The 21,156-nt window shown below is 40.4% G+C and overlaps 1 protein-coding gene across 6 annotated transcripts; it reads right to left on the bottom strand.

Annotated features, from left to right (window-relative positions):
- Positions 1-540: 540 nt before the first annotated feature.
- Positions 541-18,945, bottom strand: thnsl2 (threonine synthase-like 2). 6 transcript variants are annotated; one of them, XM_018701889.2, is made up of 10 exons: positions 18,781-18,929; positions 16,352-16,505; positions 13,102-13,333; positions 12,338-12,532; positions 6,604-6,756; positions 6,260-6,499; positions 4,712-4,860; positions 3,658-3,783; positions 3,373-3,527; positions 541-915 (listed from the first exon to the last, which is right to left on the bottom strand). In XM_018701889.2, exons 2-10 carry the CDS (start codon positions 16,421-16,423, stop codon positions 693-695), a joined length of 1,545 nt encoding a protein of 514 aa, XP_018557405.1. In that variant the 5' UTR covers positions 16,424-16,505; positions 18,781-18,929; the 3' UTR covers positions 541-692. The 6 variants fall into 6 exon arrangements, with proteins under 6 accessions (XP_018557405.1, XP_018557406.1, XP_018557410.1 ...); XM_018701890.2 differs by lacking the exon at positions 16,352-16,505 and having other exon boundaries at positions 18,781-18,945; XM_018701894.2 differs by lacking the exon at positions 16,352-16,505 and having other exon boundaries at positions 13,102-13,310.
- Between the last annotated feature and the right edge of the window lie 2,211 nt (positions 18,946-21,156).

Here is a 21,156-nt window from a genome sequence, read left to right as displayed (position 1 = left end):
CTGCATTATTGCTCTAAAATGTTTTTCTGCTAAAATCCACATTTCTTCAAACTTAAAATCTCTCTGCACAAAGACCAAGAAAGAGAAGACTAAGATACTGTGCACCTGTTGCTTACAATAAGAGAGTACGAACTCTGCTGACATCTTTTAATGCGGACATTTTTTTTTTCGCCTAGCAGACACAACTCAACAATGACTCCTTCTCTGAAACCCATCACAGTCTAACAAAACAAATGTTCATTAGTGGTAAAGTCCTCAAATATGGGTACAAAATTAATAAAAGAGTAATAAAAAGATTGCATTGTAAGAAAAAAATCATGATTTGGGACCCAAAACTAAGGGACCCAAGAGTGAATATCGATACATAACCGCTAAAACAGTAGCTGAGACAGTCAAACTCTTTAAGCATAGATTTATATTTGTGTTAAAGTTGTGGACAGAAGATTCTGAATAGCTGATTGGTTTGTGGTGTATAACATCATTTTATAAATGAAAAATGAAGTTGTCGGATACTACAGACCATCAAAGAGACAAGAAGAGGCCTTTGCCATCAACATCATTTAATAAATCCAGATGAAGAAGTGCACAGATCAAGAGCAAGCCGATGAGTTACATGACCTCACACATACACATTTTCAGGAATTCTGAAGTACAGGCCTATTTTCCAGAATAATGACATATTTTGTAATCAACTACAGTAAGTCCCTTTCTTTTTCCCTGGATGAGGTCACAGACTGGATTTTCTCTCTCAGCCTTTCCTCCCAGTCTTTGCTCCAGTCAAGGCTCCTCCCCAGGTTCTCATAACGAGTAGCTAACTTGTCCAACGCCTGCACTGCCTCAGGTAGGTCAAAGGTCAGGCCAGCCCTCTGCACTGCTGCCTGAAACTTGGCTGGAGATGCTGTTGCAACGTAGCATCTGCAATAAGAGTTTAAAAAATTACTTAGAAACTTGAATAAGTACAATGTTGTGGGAAATCTCAGATCATCTGGACAGTGACTGACCTAAACACACACACACACACACACACACACACACACACACACACATTATATACTATAAATATATCAAATAATATCAAATATTTTCTGTTATTTTATTGTTCTGTTATTTTGTACTTGGTTTAACTGTATTTTGATGCTTTGGCAACATTATTATTTTTTGAGGCTTTCATACCAGTAAAGCACCTTTGAATTCAAAGTTAAAAGAAAAACTGAGATGGGGCTAGAAGCACATCTATGCTTGATTCCTCAATGAGAGATTGTGGATCTATGAATATGCCTTGCCCACCACCCCTGCTTGCTCTAGGTTGACCGGTGAAAGAGTGCATCAAGATGGCTAGCAGAAGAATAAAACATCAGACAGATTCAGCCATGTTTGAGTCTGTTGTGCACCACAATCAGTAATATTGTCAGAATGGTTAGTGTATTTGTTGGCTGTAACTGGCAGCAGCTGAAACAGTGTTAGTGGTTGTGCTAAGGCAAACTCTCGCTCTCTGTGCTGACAATTTTTCAGGGGATTTTTTTTGGCCTCACCTAGGGCTGCAGAATTCTGGAAATTTTCAAAGTTGGAAACTTTCCAGGGGAATTAACAGGAATACATGGGAATTAACAGAAATTAATGGGAATAAACCAGAAATGTGAAAAATTGCAGGTAGGCCTATAATAGGGAACTTAAATGTAGTTGAACAAAACAAGCATAATCTTGGTTATAACAACCAGATTTGAAGCAAATTGAGTTAAATTTCTTCCCTGCACTGGTCATCTGAGCCCACACACTACATCCAGTCAGTCAGTTGGGGTCAGATTACACAGATCAGTATATTTGATGGTATTATAATATATTATGGTAATAATTAACAAGAAAAAAAGATCAAACTGTATTTATACTGTAGCTAGCTAGCTGGTAAATCAGAGATGCTAAGTGTATGCTAGCTAACACCATTTCATTGACAATTAAGAGGCTAGCTATGATGGTGCTAGCTCAGCTGTGATGGTGTTTCTTCTGTCATGTTAGAGTTTACCTTCAGTGGGTTGGGTCAGTCTCAATGCATCAGTTAAGCTTAGTAGTTAGTAAATGGTGTCTATGTTGTCCTGCTGACAAGATTACTGTGAGCTGTCTTAAAATCACTGCATCACTCTAACTGTGTTTCTTCCCTCAAGCACATTAGCGCCCCTCTCTCTCTCTCTCTCGGTCACTTCCTGCAGGTTCTCTGTCTCCAGAGCTGTAGAGTCTCCTGCTGCTCCCACGATCCAGCTCAACATTTAAAATGTATTAGTGTTTATTGTAATGTTATTGCTATTGATGTTTTGCTGTTCTGTCCTTATTATTCCTATAGCTAGCATTACTATTATTATTATTACTTATATAGACTATATATTTTGCAATATTGACCCCAGCACTGTGGTAGTTTTTCCTACCACAGTCACCTAATGCTGCTCATGGTGGATCTGTTGGGTCTCTCTCTGTAAATTTTATAAGATAAAGAGTACGGTCTAGACCTGCTCTATATGTACAGTGCCTCAAGATAACTTCTGTTGTGAATTGGAGCAATATAAATGAAACTGACTTGACTTGACAAGTTTCCCACTTGGAATATTTCCAAAATTCCCCAGCTTAACTTCCCATGGAAAGTTTCTGGAAACTTTACGCCCCTTTGCAAATCGATAGACCTCAAGGAGGGCTTGTGCACCTACGGTTTTAGGGCCCCAACTCTCTGGAACAGCTGAACCTAGACTCAGTGTCTGCCTCTAAATCGTCTTTAAAAACTTACTTTTACCATATGGCCTTTGCATAATTACTACTATAATTAATTATTATGATAACTGCTACTATAATAACACTACTTTAACTGTTTTATTTTAATTGTTGCCTTTGAATTTAACAGATTTTATGTTATTTTATTTATTGTATTTGATTTTTCTTGTCCTTCTTAGTGGTGCACTTTGTTAACAGTTATTTGAAAGGTGCTATATAAATTAGGTTATTATCATTATTATCCATCCATTATATACACTGCTTATCCTTTGGAGGGTCATAGGGGAGCTGGAGCCAATCCCAGCTGACACTGGGTGAGAGGTGGGGTGTACCATGGACAGGTCTAACACAGGGCTGAAATATGGAGACAAATAACCACTCACATTCACACCTACAGACAATTTAGAATCACCAGTTAACCTGCATGTGTTTGGACTGTGGGAGGAAGCTGGAGAGAATGTATCATTAGTATTAATATTAGTAGTATAATACACAGCCCCCTTTGAATCTTAACGTGATGCCATTAGCTTAATTTCTTCCACTAGGCTAGATGACCCGACGAACAGTGTGGGTTCATGTCTGACTTGTGGCTAAATAGACAAATACAGTATGTCTGACCTGTGGAGCCCAGGGCTGGGAGGACAGTGGTAGTGATGCCATACAGCCACTGCTGTGTGAGGACACAGCACATACTGGTTTTCCTCCCAGCATCTCCTCATGGTCTCCAGGATCCCTTCATCAGTCACTGTTCCTGTTGATAAAACTTGTGACAACTAGTAATAAAACAGACAGAAAGAACATTATTCAGATGGTAAATGGTGATGTGTGGTCTAACTAGACACATGGAGGATAAGAACATCTGAATGTAAATATTAGCTGCGGTCAATGTTGAATGACCAGTACCAGCTTGCGATGGTTCTCAGGCAGAGAGTGTCTGTGTGTCTGCTGAAACTCTTCCATCATGTTCTTCACTGAACCTCCATCTCTGTCCAACAGCAGCCAGAAAACTCGCTCCATGTTGTATGGGTCCTATGGCCACAAGTCAAGCAGGGTGACACAGCATGAGTAATGTGATTTTTAACTTGTAACAGCCTTCCACACACAGTGCTCATATTAACCTTATGCCTCAACCTATGTGGTTGGACAGGTCAGTCATTTTTTTGTTTGGTCCAGAATCCAAAAGATATCTCAACAAACACTAGCCAGACTACCATGAAACTTGGTGCAGAAATTCACTGTCTCAAGAGGACCTTTCCTCTAGTGCCACCATCAGTTTAATATTTCAAGAAATATCTAATCTGATATGCTGACTGATTTGCCACAGAGCTACTCGTCAACTTCATTTGGATATTTCACAGTTAAATATGCAGATTGGCCTGAAATTAGCTGAACATGTTCATTCATCTGGAGGGAGATGTGCTGGGCAAATAGATAAACATTACATTTCTTTGTGTATAGATAAAATTTATGTGATACAATGTGTTAGTGAGCTTTAGAAGCCAGTCTAGCTGCTTCCAGTCTTTATGTAGCCATGACAATGATATAAATATTCTCATTGCATCTTGGAAAGCATACTTCACAAAATGTTGAATGATTCCTATGATAACTAATTGACCATCTGCTACCATACTTTATTAACAGCTCTAAACACGATGCACGATTTCAAAAATTTGTTAATTGATTAATTTAATCAAAAGCTACAGAGGCTATAACCTCCAATCTTATCAGGATTACTTCAACAGTCTGCTCTGGACAGTGGGCACCTTAAAATCTGACAACACATGATGTTTGGAATTAACTTTGGAATTAATCCAGTTTTAAATTAATAATTTGAAAACAAATATTTTGGGTTTTAAATAGGTCACTGTTGACCAAGCAATGTGTGGAAGTGACAACTCTAAAAATCTCACTGACATAAACAGTTGCAACTATGTGGGAAGCGGTATAACTGTAGTACCTGGATGTCTATGGCGGGGGCCAAGGTTTGTGTGACATTAGCTGCCATGGAAAAATCCCCATTGGTTACAGTCCTGTGGACTATGTCATTAGAATTCACCATGGCCACTAACTTCAGGGGTAATCCCATCTGCTTTACAATGAAGCCAGCTGAGACACAGATGGAGAGAGAAGAAACACAGTTAGTTTTTGTCTCTAGGACTGACAAGCTTCGAATTTCTCCACATGCTTAAGTGGTGTACAGTGGTCGAAAAGTTGTGCACAGATGAATGGATTAAACAGTGTCTGTCTGCACGAATGTAAACAGCAAATGCTAGCGTGCATAGCCTGAAAGCCTTACATATTTATACACTGATCAGTATATAAAAACCACCTGCTTAATATTGTGTAGGTCCCCCTCATGCTGCCAAAACATTGTTTCCATTTCACCTTGTTAAATATCATTTTTGGACGTTGCTATAACTGAATTTACCTGCAGGTATCAGTGTTTCTTCTCATATCAGATTAAGAACTTTATTCATGGTTCTGATGATGATGCTTGTAAGGAACAAATTTTTCACATGAACATGCCCATGGCTGGATCAGGAAATCCTGGGTTGACTTGGCCACCATTGAACTTCTCCCATTGCTCCATGGTTCTGTTGCTCATGTGTCCATAGCAGGAGCTGTCTGTGGTGGGCAGGGGTCAGCATGGGCGCTGTGTTCAATCTGCAGCTACGCAGCCCTGTACGCAACACGCTGTGATACATTCTGCGTTCTCTCAGCTTTCTATCATAGCCTGCATTCATTGTTTCAGCAATTTGTCCCACAGTAGCTCTTTTCTGGATCAGTGTCAAATATTGATGGTACTAACCCTGAAATCTGGTTGGGCTCTAATTCATTTCTTAATTCATTAAGTCATTTGAGAAGTAAGAGTGAAATTACCAAAATTACTGGTTAAACATCTGAAATGTGAAGATTTGCTTGCTTTTCTGTATTTCATATTATTGCCATCAGCTCAGGTGTTTTGACTGTTCATCAGTAAGATTCAGTTTAGCCCCTGTGAAGGCCAGTTTATGGTTTCAAATTACACATGCACCAGACAAATGAAATGGATTCTCATATGGTGCACCGTATATATGTACTGTTTATTTCCCATCCATGTTAAGTGATCGCACACACTATTTTCCTTTTTTGACTTTTTCATTTTGTTCAGTCAAATGCAACAAACACAGGAGTTCTTTTTTCTTGCTGGCAGGAGTTAACCATCACCTTTTCATGTTGGTACATATACCCCTACCCCACAAATAGAAGCAGTGCTGGGGTCTGCAGTCTGTGTACATCTGACATCTGATCACATGAACTGGCCTTTTTGACATTTTATACACAACATTATTCACTGATTAATCAATAACAAATCATTTCTAAATCCACCCACAAAAATAAAAACTGTCACTTTAAAATTTTCCTTGAAAGTAACAGATGTACTGTGTGTGTTTGTGTGTGTGTGTGTGTGTGTGTGTGTGTGTGTGTGTAATGTGTGATTTTCTTGCAGCAGTGAACAGTCTACCTGCGATGTTTCCCGCCCCTCCAGTGGGCACCACCACCTGCAGCTCAGGCAGGGCAGCATCAGTCTCGTTCTGCTCCATACCACTGAGCTCCAGGTACATGTAGATGAAGTGGACAAGCTGGATCATGACTCTAGACCAGTTGACTGAGTTGAGACTCATAAGGCCATGAGACTTGACCAACTCCTGGTCAGCAAACAGACTGCGCAAAGGCTGGTCTATGTCATCTGAGCTGCCATCCGCTACACAGACAAGACAATGAAAACACAAAAATTATTAGAAGAATACAACTGTGGCTTTTCTGGTTAAAGATGCAGCACTATTCTTTTGGCCTCTTTAGGTTTACCTGCAAACACATGGACATTATTCTCCAGGCAGGTGATCATGTGTTTCTCTTGGACTGGAGTGATGCGTCCTCTGGGGTAAACCACCACTACATCCAACCCGGACAGACCTTTAGCGCTTTGGATAGCTGAGCCACCTGTGTCACCTGATGTACCTGGAGAGAGAAGCCGCAGATTTCACTGATTCTGACTGATTCTTTGAGTTAAAGGTGCTTAGGACACATAATCACCTAATTCAGAAGGATTCATCCTCTCTAGAATATGAATAGTAAATACCATGTTCTGATTTCAGTTTCCATCTAATTTCTTTTCTTTTTATCCTACAATGCATACTGTGTGTGCTTGTCTATACATATATAAATATATATACCATTCAACCACAGCATTTAAACAGATAACAGGTTTTAATTTTGTGGGTGATTATCTGTTTGAGTGTAATATGGAAATAATGACAACCAATAACATGCATAGTCACAAAATCTGCCTGATGTGATTAGTAATTTGTGCCTCACAGCAGTAGATAAATTGGTTAAAGTTTCAGCACCAAAAAAAAAAAAAAGACATACGGGGTATGGCTATTAAATACTGAGACGGCGCTTATGAAGATAAAACTATGTGGTTCACAGCCACACCAAGTGTTATATATTAAAGGTTGGGTATTCACGCACAACTGCTCTAAGTTTCTCTCTCTATGATCATTCTGTTGATCCTTATGCTCAATTCCATCACCCACTGACCGTGAACACATCACTGGATAAACTCTAAATTGACAGAGATTCTGTCCAGTCACAAAGAAGAACTATTGTCCCTATCCTTTCTGTTTTGTGAAATGCTTTTTTTTGTGTGTGAAATGTTGTGGTGTTTTGTGACTTGTCGTTGTGTTTTGTGAAATGTTGTAGTGTTTTGTGAAATGTTGTAGTGTTTTGTGACTTGTCGCTGTGCATTCAGGGCCACCATACTCCATTGATAAAGAGACCGTTTGAAAATTTGAACATGACAAAAGCGTGTGCCAAAGTTGTCCCAAAATTTCTGACTCCTGATCAAAACGAAAAACGCAAGCAAATTTGTGGAGAAGTGTCAACAGTAATTCAACACTATTACAAAGAAAAACTGAGAGAAAAAGCCAGAAGAAAGAGACCACAATTGTGGAAAAATGGTTTCATTCTTCATCAAGACAACATGCCAGCTCACACTGCGCTCTCGGTAAAGCAGCTTCTGGCCCAAAAACAAATCGCAGTGCTTGGTCACCCTCCCTATTCACCTGATCTAGCACCATATGACACGTTTTGAGTCTGTGTCAGAAGTTAAGAAAAGAACAACAGAGGCTCTGAGACAACTGTCTGAAGAAGACCTATACTACACTGCTTTGATCAGTGGAAGACCCGAATGCAGCGGTGTGTTGATGCAGAAGGGGAGGATGTTGAAGGAGGTTAGTATAGGTTAGGAGGGAGTATATTGAAAGACATTGAAAACTGTTTATGTTCAGTAAAATTGTATTACAGCATTAGCCTTGTTATTTAATAGCCATACCTCGTGTTTACACCCCAGTCCCTTGCCTGTCATAGTAACTCTAACTCTTGTAATATGGAAGTCCACAGGAGGACACTGGACTTTCACACAGGAGACCACTGGTGTTTCCTGTTTACTACTGACAATAATCATTGATTTCTACAACTGTTCCCAACTGTTCCCAAACCTAAGCTGAATATTGTTGTAACCATGATTTCAAACATTCCCTAAACTTAACAAAGAAGCAAACTTAACCTAGACCATCATCTTTCCTGAAACCAAGCCATTTTTATAATCACAAACAACGTTGTCCTACTGATGGAGTAGTCAGATCAGAAAACCTGTGTCATTGTGTGACATTCTGGAGGACACAGAATACTTTGTTTAATTTAGAGAATGTGTAGAGGGGTGTGACATTACCTGACAGGTGAATCAGTGAGAATTAACATTTAAAATGTGTGGTTATCCTAACTCCTAACTGGACATTGTGTTCTGGCAGCTAATCAGTGTATACATACACAGACTAGGGATTCAACAATACCACTTTTTTTCAAACCGATACGATAACGATACTTGGATCTGAGTACTTGCCGATACCGAGTACCGATACGAGTACTTATTAATGCCATTACACTTCGTACGTTTACTTGAAAATGTGTTTTATTTTCATCAGATATTGTTTTATTCTCTGGCTGTAAGAAATTGCTGTGACTGACATTTGAACATTCCATTATATATGGCACTGCCACACATTTTACTCAAATAGAAGTACTGTTAAAGTACTGTTATTGACATTTTAGCATTCAACTGCATCTTTTTTTAACAAACAGAATATCCAGCAGGAAATAGATGGTCTTGTAATTTCCCTAGATGTGGAAAAAGCTTTCGACCGGTCTTATTTATTTTTTACACTTGATCGGTTTGGCCTAGGTGATGACTTTGTTAGATGGGTGAAGGTCCTGTATGCAGAACCAGTGGCTGCAGTTCTAACCAACAGACTTAGATCCACAAATTTTGTGGTCCAGAGTGGCAGCAGACAGGGCTGTACTCTGTCACCACTTTTATTTGCAGTGGCTATTGAGCCTTTAGCGGAAGCTATCAGGCGAGACCCTTTAATGGTTGGACTGGATGTGGGAGAAAAATCTCATAAAATTTCATTATATGCAGACGATCTTCCCATATCATGGCTGGGCCTGAATCTCGCTTCTGAAAATGAATGTCCTTCCGCATCTGCTCTATCCAATACAAATGATTCCTATCTTATTCAATCATAAAATAGTGAAAAAACTCAATGGTTGGTTTAGCTCATTTATTTGGAGTAAATGAAGACCACGGATCAGGATGTCAGTGTTGCAGTCATCAAGTGCTATGGGTGGGCTGGACCTCTCAGATATTAAGAGATATCAATTGAGTGCCCATTTAAGATACATAGCTGATTGGATTAAAGATGATGCTTCCTCAATCTGGCTTGATATCGAGAAGTCCTTATCCAACTGTCCTCTAAAAAATCTACTTTTTATTGATAAACTGAAATGTATCAAAAAGCTTTGCAGCAATCCAGTTACAATTAATACTGTTAGAGCATGGAGGATCACACAGCGTATGGAAGGCAGATCAGGACTTGTGTCAGTCTTTACGCCGATCATTGATAACCCTGATTTTCTACCAGGAACCTTAGACAGAACTTTCAAATGCTGGACAGCTAAGGGAATCGTTTCCCTGGGTGATCTCTTTGTTGGTCCTACCCTCATGACCTTCAGTCAGGTTATGGAAAAATATGACATATCAAGAAATGATCTTTTTTGTTACTTTCAGGTCAGAGATTTTATTATAAAAGATACATCTTTGCTTGCTGATATGAATGTTACACAGATAGAGAAACAAGTACTTCTTTCTCAGGGCAAGGCTGCCATTAGAACCTTTTATGCCAGTCTGGGGTATTGCTCAAGTCTTGGCGCTGGGACACTGGGAGAAGTCTGGGAGAGGGAACTGGGTGTTGAGATAACAGAGGAGATGTGGGACGACATCTGGGATAATGCAAGGAAAATAACTGTTTGTAACTGGACAAGAGCAATGCAATTAAAGATTCTGCATAGAGCACATGTTGCCCCCAATCGCCTCTCCAAATATAGAAAAGATGTCTCTCCAGTTTGTCTTAAATGTAAGACAGAAATTGGTGATCTAAGTCACTGCTACTGGTCTTGTGTAAAGATACAAAAATATTGGAATGATATCTTGTTTGAAATACAGAAAGTCCTGAAAAAAAAGCTTGAACACAACCCGGTTTCCCTTCCTCTGGGTCTTCCAAATGATCGTATTACTGATATGTATCAGAAAAAACTATATAATGTCCTGACATTTTGTGTCCCGGAAAAATATCTTAAGCACTGGATCACAGATAAGGCCCCCTCTGTGTTGGGATGGCACAGGACAATAATGGAATACATACCTCTGGACTTTCTCACCTGTCTTCTGCACTCCAAAACTAATGCCTTTGAAAGAATATGGAAACCATTTCTTGACTATATTAATGTAAATGTTTCTGCTAGGGATGCACCAATACCAGTATCGGGTCCGATACCCTGTTCCTGTACTTGTACTTGTACTCCTAAAAGTGTTCCGATAACAAGCCTGATAAAACTTTACGGCAGCGTGATGTTCACCTGGGTGGTCAGGTGCTAAATGAGAGCAAGGAGGAGCAATGTCGGTGGTGTGGAGGTATTTCACAGTGGATGATGGTGACTAAAGTAAAGCAGACTGCAAGAGGAGGGACGAACGCGAGAACTTTCAACACAAGCAATGAACGACACAGAGTTCAAAGCGTTTGCTAATAATGACAAACAGCAACAACCAACTTTGCAGCAAACTCTGGAGAAGAGGGAGAAGATGTTAAGAGACAACCAGTGAGCAGTGAAAATAACAGAGGCTCTGACCCAGTACATTGCTCTTGATGACCAGCCAGTTGTCGGTTGTTGATAATATGGGATTTAGACGTCTTCTCAGCGTACTGGAGCCGAGGTATGAGATCCCTAGCCGACACCACATCACTGACACAGTGTTGCCAAAGCTACATGACTTTGTGAAGAGGCACATGCACAGCCTGCTGCAAGACATTTGGGCCCTCAGCTTCACCACTGATATTTGGATGAGCAGCGTTACCCCGGTGTCCCTCATCAGTTTAACTGCACAGCAGATTGACAAGGATTTTACTCAGCGAAGAGTCGTCCTGCATTCTAAACAGTTTAGGGGTTCACACACCAGCCAAGCCATCACAGGTGTGTTTGATGACATGCTTCAGACATGGGGGGTCCCTAAAAGTTCTGTTCATGTTGTGCTACGTGATAATGCGAAAAACATGATCAAAGCCATGAGTGATGCTGGACTCCTGAACCTGCCTGTGTGTCGCACACACCCTCCAGCTGGCTGTTAATGAAGGGCTTTTAGCACAGAGGAGCGTGGCTGATGCTGTGGCAGTCGGACCGAAAATAGTTGGACATTTTAAACATTCTGCCTTAGTCTACTCCTGCCTTGAAGATATTCTGTTTGTTTTTTTTGTTTTCTTTTTAAATGTCTTTATTAATTTTCTTCATAAACATACAAAAGACAGGACCAGACAAAACAGCAAAACCACACAACAACTACAACAACAAGCTGGGAAGAGCAACACAAAAACCCAAACAGATCAGTTCTGGGTAAATGTGGCAGGTACATCATGCAACTTAGAGTGAAATACAGTGGAGCTAAACAAAGAGAAAAAATGAAAAACAAAATAAATAATACTGTTCATACAAATACTCTCATCAGTATATTAGAAACTAGGATGCAACAATACCACTTTTTTTCAAACTGCTACAATACCGATACTTGCAGATACCAAGTATCGACACGAGTACTTATTAATGCCATTACACTTCATACATTCACTTGAAACGTGTTTTATTTTCATCAGATATTGTTTCATTCTCTGGCTGTAAGAAATTGCTGTGACTGATACTGGTATCGGTATCGATGCATCCCTAACACAGACTTCTACAAACTCCTACTATCATATTATTCTTGCTCTTATTTCTATTTGGGGAATAATCATGCTCCAAGTTTTGGAAGTTCTTACATGGAGGGGGGTGTCCCTAAAAGTTCTGTTAATGTTGTGCTACGTGATAATGCGAAAAACATGATCAAAGCCATGAGTGACGCTGGACTCCCGAGCCTGCAAAAACTTTTTCTTACCAACAAGAACAGTAGCTCTGCGGTTCTCTTTTTTCAGGAAGTAGTCAAGGAAGCGCACTGTGCAGGTCATAGCCAGGTCCTTAAAGGCCAAAGTCTCTCCATGGAAGAGCTCCAGGACTGACAGACCCTCCCTCAGACGAGCGATTCTGACAACCTCAGGCACTGAGAAACCAGACAGGGCCTCAGAAACCAGGACTGGGACAGAGAAAAAGATGAGAGGGAGGAGAGAAAATCTGTTGTAGTGGAGTTGGCTTTTGTTGTTTTTAAATAAAGTATTAAGTTTTGTTTGAATTCAATGACTTTTCTTCTTGTACAAGTCTTTTTTCTGACCCACTTTCCTGCCTTTGATTTCAACCTGTTCACTTTTGCTCTTGAAGGAACCTATGTACTGTGCCAATTTAGTTAATCATGTGTAATCAATGAGACCATTTTGGAATGCAATAGGGCTGCCCCCTAAAAAGTCAAGAAGACCCCAACTCGACCCATTACATCCTTTTTAGCTGCTTCATGACAAAGGGGAGAGCAACAGTGGACAGAGCAAGACAGAGCAGAGCAACACCGTCAGCAGCCCAGCAGGAGAGACACTCAGCAGACACCAATATTTTGGTCTGACTCTGAAGTTTGAGGTTGACATCTGTATGTCCATGACTTAACAGAGACTTATAAAATGTAAAATCACAGATAAGACTTGACAAAAGCTTTTATTAATGTAACAAGTAAACAAAGTATGTATTTTCCCTGTTTTTTGGATTTCTTCAGCTCACCTTCCAGGTCCTGCCTGGGGATCAGCTGACTGGGGATGAACAGCGAGGCAACCTCCACCACCAGTTTGGTGTAGGGCAGACCCCTCCAGCACCATAGAGTGTCTGGGCTCAGCACAGGCACGTTCTCTGGCATAAACATCCCCCCATCTGGAGCATAACCCGAAAACAGTACATCCCGGAAGTCCCATCCATAGACCCCACCTCGAGTACTGCAGAATTGCATCACACACACCTATGAATGGAAACCCACACACAATCTTATACAATGTAATATACAGTAGAATAGCATGGCACTGATTTACAAAAGGTACTGACTTTTTGTGGTCCTACTTTGCATACTAATTAAGATAGGACAGACTTTATTTATTCCACTTGTGGGAAATTCACTCATTACAGCAGCAGTGAGAACAAGCAAGAGTGAAAAACAGACAAGGATAAAAATATAATATAAAAAGGCACAGAAGGATCAAAAATAAAGTGCAAAAAGTGTGACAAAAATTGTAAAAAATATCATCTTGGTTAGATTATTGTTATTCATTGTTTTCAGACAGGAGCCAGAAACTAGTGGAGGACAAGATCATATCAGCTGTGTTTCAGCCTCTCTTCACTGGATAGTTGTAGGATTGTTTTTATTGATTATTATTTAAAGCACTTCATGGTTTAGCTCCCAGTCATATTGCTGAGTATGGCTCCCTCAGAGTGCAGCCTCAGGTCCTTGGGCAGGACGCCTCTGGCTGTTCCTAAGTCAACAGCCAGAGGCTAAAGGACACCAGGATTTTGCAGCCAATGACCCTCAATTCTGGAACTCAATGCCTGAAGATCTGAGGCTGCAGAATCAGTGACATCTTTAAAAAAAAAAAAAAAAAAAAAAAGATAAGTTCTAAAACCTTCCCTTTTTGAAAACTTTTTATTAATAGTAGCACACCTTTCTGCAGAAGTTTCTGTTGAATTTTATCTGCCTCATTGCAGTCCTGAAATTATTTTATCCTGGTCCAACCATATAAAGCACTTTGTAACTTTGTTTTGACAAGTCCTGTAGAAATACATTTGCATTAACCCCAGGTTAAGCAGATTCACAAAGTGAAGTGGAAGATATTTTAATAATCACTTCAAACAGAGATCAGAGTACCTATGTTTTTAAAGCAACCTGTAAATGAACTTTGTGTGGTATAAACCCTGGTGATAGTGGGCTACAAATCAACCTGTCAACTTTATACTGTCATAAAAACTGGGTCTGTCACTATGAGCAACATCCTCCACACTACATGTAGTCATATGATCCAGCTGTTGATATAAAAATATTGATTACAGGAGCTTCAAGTAATTTGCGTTTAGATGTTAACTGCACTGTTGTCTATGAAGTGTATCCTGTTGTGTCTTGAATACCAGTGAGTTTGAATTCAAAAGGGTAGAGATTGCCATAATTGTGGATAAAAGCTAAACAGCATTTTCAAGGCGGGAATATTGTCCTGTCATTCCATCTCACCCTTCTGTGTAAAAGGTACAGAGGCAGAACGCGGGTCTAGATCTGTATGAAAAGGGGAGTGGGAACAGCAGATCAGACATCGACCAGTGTCAATGTCACACCTTTGATTGCACAATCCTGGCAGGCTGTATAAAACCACACATTGTGCGACCTCTGTGCACAAGGGGCTAATGTCGACTACGCTGTCAGGTAGCTCTGTCATTCTCTATGTGTAATCAAATGGTGACGAACCCTTACATAGTCACAATCCAAAACAGTACACGACCAACACTGTTAAAATTTAGAATCTATGGAAGATCATGATTCATGATAGCTAAGTCAGAAAACACTATATGGATTACTCTACATATTACACTCACACACAGAGCATGCACAATACTTACCTACCACCTACTTACCTAATACCTACCACTCGTTTTCAGTCTCTTTCAAAAAACAAATAAAGATTTGCAGATACTAGCTCCTGAATCTATGCCACCATTTTTTCTACAGTCTGAAGCACAGAGCTGTTGACTGTCTGAAGGAAGTTAATGTTAAATTTGAACTTTGGAACAACCTGTCTGACGAATTACTTACGTGGGTCTAACAGGCTTACTTCTTCTAGATTTCGGTAGATGACTGAATCAGTGACTAGACATAAACATATGTTGAAAACAACATCATGTTTATTTATTAGTCTTTGTAAACTTCCAATGTCTAGAAAACATGTTTGTTTGTGTGGTTTTTAAATAAAACACAGTACTTTAAAGTACATTCCTGAAGAGTGGTAAAATGGTAAATAAAATAACCTTGGCCTAAAATAAACAGAACAGCAGTTCATAAACATAAAGTGCCATTTCTACCATTTAAAATAGAAAAAAAAATAAATAATAACAGAAACAAAAGTGGTCCCTTAACCGACCTCATTCCTGACTTGTTATCCTTCCAGTATCCTGAGCAAAACTCTCTGTTGCAACATACCAGAGACTTGAATTGCTTCGGTGATATGCAAATTCTTTGTTGCATAATTTGCACACAACCATGCTCTTATCTACGCTTCCATCTGACGGTTTTTTAAACTGAAACTTTCCATCCACCGTTCCAAGCAATGTGGTCTCATCTGTTTCATCTGTCACGTTTGTCATTAGCCTGCTACTTGCTTTGCCACTTTCCACATGGGCCTTTGTTGTCTGACGTCACTCGACGCATCTGGTGCATCGGTATGACACCATCATGTATTATGAGAGCTAGCTGGCTCACAATACATCCATGCAGTATGATCTGTATGCCAGGAACTTTCTCAGGTGGACTGAGAAATGTTTCTGTGTTGTTTGGAGTGTAAAAATAAAGTATGAATAAATGCGTTATTTTTTAACACGTTATTTTTTCTGTATCTAATCAATTGAAATAATGCGTTAAAGTCCCAGCCCTAATTTTAATGTGTGCATAAAAAATGATGACTCTGTTCTATTTAACTTTTCTTGAATCTGTCCTTTTGTGTTGTGGCATGGTTTGGGAACCTCAATGTGGCCAATAAGAACAGGCGTAGTTGGCTTGTGAGCTGCAGTAAAAACATATTGCTCCATGATTGCTGGCAATGGGTGATATATCTGAGTAGAAGACATCTCTGACTACTGACACACTGAATATCATACATTTTTACTGCATTAGTTTAGAGAAATTCCAAATTAAAAGTCCTACATCTGTATGTTGATATGGTTACATTTGTGATGTACTGTGCTCGGTTAGCTAAAGTGAGTTTGCCCTGCATTACAAGAGAACTACCTGCAGGACCAAGGAGACCAAGGCTCTGGTTGAGAGCCTTATCCACCTGCCGTGACACACTCTGTGTCCCATTGATTGACTCGAATGATGTGGAGATACAGGTGGATGAAGCCTTTGGTGAACTTGAGGAGTTTCGGGACATCACGGTCCCCACCTTTGACACAGAGTGCATACCTGCTTACTTTTCAAAAGCACTGGTGTCTACAACATCTGTGATCACCTCATTTTCAACTCCTCCAGCCAACTCCATGTCATTGTTGTGTGTGGTCCCTCCATCACCTGTGACATGTACTGTGACAAGCACCTTGTCTGCACTTTCTCCTGGAGCACATAGTTCAATGAGTTTTATTGATGTCAATACAAATTTAAATTTAACATTAACCATTTCTCATATAGTCCTAGTGGACCAGTAAGAATCTGATCTTCTAAGGGTCCACTTCACATGATGTAGGGACCAATTTCATTTGTAAATGTACATTTACATATTTGTAAACAAAATCTGGGTTATGCTGGCTGTTGGACCAGACAATAGGTTGTTATGGAGCCGTGCAGGACCTGGCAGAATTCTTGGTTGGCCTCTGAGACCAGCATCTCACATTTCTTTCAGGCTCACAGTCCTACACAATGGCCTGGCTGCAATAGAGTGGTGGGGGCCATCTTCACAAGGCTCTGTGCTCTCTATCCAAATGCTGTGCACTGGGACGGAATGAGGTTGTCACCTTTTACAATGGTGGCACACACTTACAAGTACATCTGAAGAGTGCATCATCATCAATGCAAAGGTGATGAGTGAGACCACAGAAGTGAATGCTGCAACAGTCACAGAATGATGAGTGAATTAGCATGCTTCATACACAAGCTTTACATGTATAGGAAGTTCTTCTAATATATGTATATACAGTTCTTATAACGTGATGGCTGGCTGAGCAAATGGAATGTAAATCCAAATATAACAGCTATTTTACAAAAGTAATAATATATGAGAGGGTGTGATTGATTGCTGTGTGACCATAGCTGTGTCATGCTGCTCCATTATAGTTGTGATCAAATACCAACTGATCACTCCATGGTGTGTACAATTGCTTGAGTAAAAGTTTAGTAATGCTGGTTGTTTTTTTACACAGTTGAACATGTTCAATAAATATGCCATAGAGTGAATACATATTTGCTACCAAATATGCAAATGTACCATGCAAAATGTTCTGTGCAAACATCACTAACCATTTGTTACAGTACAATCAATACAACCCCCACTGTGCAATATATACAAGGCCAAAGCCATCAGTCACTAGTAACAAAATGCCCTTTGTTACATGCACCCTTGACATAACCCGAGAAGCTGCCTGTGGCTCTGCAGAAAGGACCAACACTGTATTCTGACTATTTAACTGAGCCTCACCTTTTCATTCTGTCACCAAACACTGCTGGGAAGGCTAAGCTTGTCAGAACTCAACAGGCTGGACCCAAATGTACGACTCACAGACTCAGTATACAGGGTACAAGCCAGGTGTTTAATGGCACAAAAGGTGATCACAAAATCCAAGCAAAGGTACAAAAGACGGCAGGTAAAAGGGCAGGTCAAAAAACACAAGGTGAGGTCAGAATCGGGTAATAGCACGTTCACTAGGAAGACAATGCTGGAACACTCAAGACGAACTGGCACAGAAGGGAGGGAAGGGGGAGCTTAAATAATGAGACACAGGTGCAACACATAGGGAGGAGTGGACAGTCTGGAACGAGAGACAGGGTTAGGGTTTCGCAGTGAAACAGGACATGACACAAAAGGTGGGGGAAAACAGAAAACATGACTGCAGCAGACAGGGGATGTGACAAAGCCCAAGGGGAGGCTGCAACCTCAGGCCATCTCCCAGGCTCCTCCACCATATCAAGCACTTCCTGTCATTGCGCCGGCACCACCCATCACTCTCTCTTTCATTTTACCATATCTGCAGCTCCCTACAGTGTCTGGACCCTCACAACCCTCCAGGCTGCACCTGGAACCTCAGCAGTTTGTTTTCACAGTAGCTCAAACTTTACAAATGTAACTATAACCAAGTACAGATGTGGGACTTTTCATTTGGAATTTCTCTAACTAATGAAAACCGGAAGTCCATAATGCTGCCCGTCTGCTCGTTGGCGGACGTTTCAATGCATATATCACAAAGGCTAGAATACGGGGCCACATCAAGTCTAGTGTCAGCTGGTTTGACCACGGAGAAAAGAACGGTGGCTGGCTTGACCACAGTCTTACACCCGCCAGATTTTAAAGTCATGTGACATGGTGACGTTGCGCAGCGCCGGCGAAAGTCCAAAGGATGTCGGACAAAACTTCTGACCGGCATGCATTGTTTTAACCCAGCATGCACCACGTCAAATCAACATAAAGTCGGACCTATTGTTTAATACATACAGTTGACAGTGTGAAGTACCTGGCTTCTCACAGACACGCGTTGGGGCTCTAAAATAAGCCCGCTGCACCACTGACCAGTCGTTCCTACAGTCACAGTTAAAGACAGATTGGCTGCTTGTCGTTGTTTTCATCAGTTGGGGCGGTCGGTTCAATGAACAAGAACAGTGACGATTGGTCAGGGTGCAACAGTTGCTCTTCCGGCTGCACTAACAGGGAACCGCCTCTGTGACGACAGCACTTTGTCCTGATTGGCTGGCGGCTTCACTGGCCCTCATGACCTGTGGTAGGTTTTTAATCTAAGAACCTCAGATCAGTTACCTCCTGCGGTTTTCTCTCCTACAGCTGGTGTCATTAATTTGATCTGGACGTCAACACTGTAGTATTGATTTGCACACAGAAAGCTGTAAAATCGGTTTAGTTCAGGAGTTTGTTATTGTAAAAGAGGTAATGTTGCTACAGGTCATATTTTTTATCCTTCGTATTTCATTTCTTCTCACTCTCCTGGTAATAGGGTGATCCCTGTTTTTTATTCTCAGTTCTATGACTCAGTGAGTGTTGCTCCGGTAGGTTTTCCATGTGTGACGTTTCTCCCATACACCTGAACACATCGTCACAGATGTTTTCATACTTTCATATATCATTTAGATTTAATTTCATGTCTGTCAGAAGACTAATGTAAACATGTCTGGCCTGATTTTTTAATTTTTTTTTACAAAATTTACTTGTGTAAACAGTGTATAGGTTTATAACTATGTGACATACTGAGGGGAACACTCACATTTTTGAAATTAAAAAAAGCACAGAACAGCTCAATGAGTTGGATATAGCCTTTTTAGGTACCAGTACTAAACAAGATGTTTTCCATTGCATCGGTACCCTTCCTGCAGCAGAAAGTTAAAAAAAAGTCAAACTCTGAGAGATCAGCTGTTGTCTCAGTCATTACAGGAAATGTCCAGAATGTGTTTGATATACTCCACCCCAGCAGTCACTGGCAGTTCACACTGACCATCAAATCAGGCAAGGTCGATCTCAAACGCACCTAATGAGTCCTAAAACCCAGAAGTAAGTTTGTATTTTAGCCCTCCAGTTCCCTCATCTTGAAGTCTTTGCTTAGATGCCTGAAATAAGGTCTGTGGTTTTAACACAAGCTCAAGACATTTTCAAAATTTATTCTACAACATAAAATACAGAAGAATTTTTGAAGTTTCCGTGTCTTAAAAAAGCTGGTTGCTAACAAGTGGTTAAATGAGACTACAGAGGTAGTCGACATCATAACGTCACACATGAAAAAGAAAAGACTCATCGAAAAGATACGTGCACTAAACCTAATTACTTGTGAGAAGGTTAGTAGTGGAGACGCTGACGTCATGTGACCGTGGTGTAGTTGGTTTATAGCCTAACATTAGCTTCTTACTTCTGGAGGTTGGATTTAGGCTTCAAACATCAGAACAGTGGTGTTCATCTGTGAAGATTATCTGATCAACTAAACCTGGAAGGAACCTTGGTTGTTCACAGAGGTTATTTTCCACAATGATCCAAGTGGAGGGAACCAGGGTGATGGGGCCACAGAAATATGTCATCCCTGCACCACTCTGTTCCATGGGTTAGGATAATCAGCCCGTCCTCATGTAAAACCAAAAAGATACTTTTCGAAAACACATCAGATAAAACATAAATCTCACCCTTGTTTTGCCCGTTCAGGGACTGCAGACTTCAGAGGACACGGTCTACGATTTTTCAAGATTTTATACTCTCATCTTCATTAGTACATATCAGGACAAACTAGTGAAGCTTCATATTAAAGGCTAGCAGTGTGAACAGTCAGCCGTCGCAGGCTGTTGTCATAGTAAGTGGGCACTAAAGAAGAACAACACAGCAAACATGAGTGAAGCATGAGCAAGCATTGGTGCATGTTTATTAGAAACCTGCCCCTGACAAAAATACTCCTACTTTTTTTTTAAAAAGAAAAGAATGAAATTAGTAAACCCACTCTGGGCAACAACTTATAACTAAACTGAACTGAAAACAAAGACATTAAAAACCGAATAAAAATAAAAACTAATGAAAAATACAAAACAACAATGACAGGGCTTTGTTCCAACAGCTTATTCTCATGGGACAGGTGCATTTAGGGTCTGTTCAAATCCACTTCTGCTAATTTCATGGAAGAAAAAAAGGCTTAGTGCATAGTTCAAAAGGTTTGTGCTAAATAATAAGTAAATTAATCAAGGGTGTGTTTTGGGGCATAACATGGCATAAACCAATCACAGTGCCATCTCCCATTCCCTTTAAAAGCCTGGTGGCAGATTACCATTATAATGGTGAAAGAGAAAGTGATTTGCCAGCTTCTGCTCCAAGCTGATCTCTCCTGAGCATCTGATCTCTCCTCACCCAG

This window comes from Lates calcarifer, linkage group LG9, assembly GCF_001640805.2.
Source record: "Lates calcarifer isolate ASB-BC8 linkage group LG9, TLL_Latcal_v3, whole genome shotgun sequence".
NCBI classification, from domain to species: domain Eukaryota; kingdom Metazoa; phylum Chordata; class Actinopteri; family Centropomidae; genus Lates; species Lates calcarifer.
This window is presented reverse-complemented; position numbering and strand designations above follow the sequence as displayed.

Bases quoted from the DNA above. Each gene is read 5' to 3' on its own strand.
- thnsl2 (XM_018701889.2), bottom strand. From the start codon at position 16,423: ATGGGACACAGAGTGTGTCACGGCAGGTGGATAAGGCTCTCAACCAGA. The intron at 6,757-12,337 runs GTAAGAAAAAGT...TTCTCTCTCCAG, and splicing joins CAGAGCTACTGTTCTTGTTG to GTACATCAGGTGACACAGGT. The intron at 3,528-3,657 runs GTACTGGTCATT...TTTTATTACTAG, and splicing joins CTGAGAACCATCGCAAGCTG to TTGTCACAAGTTTTATCAAC.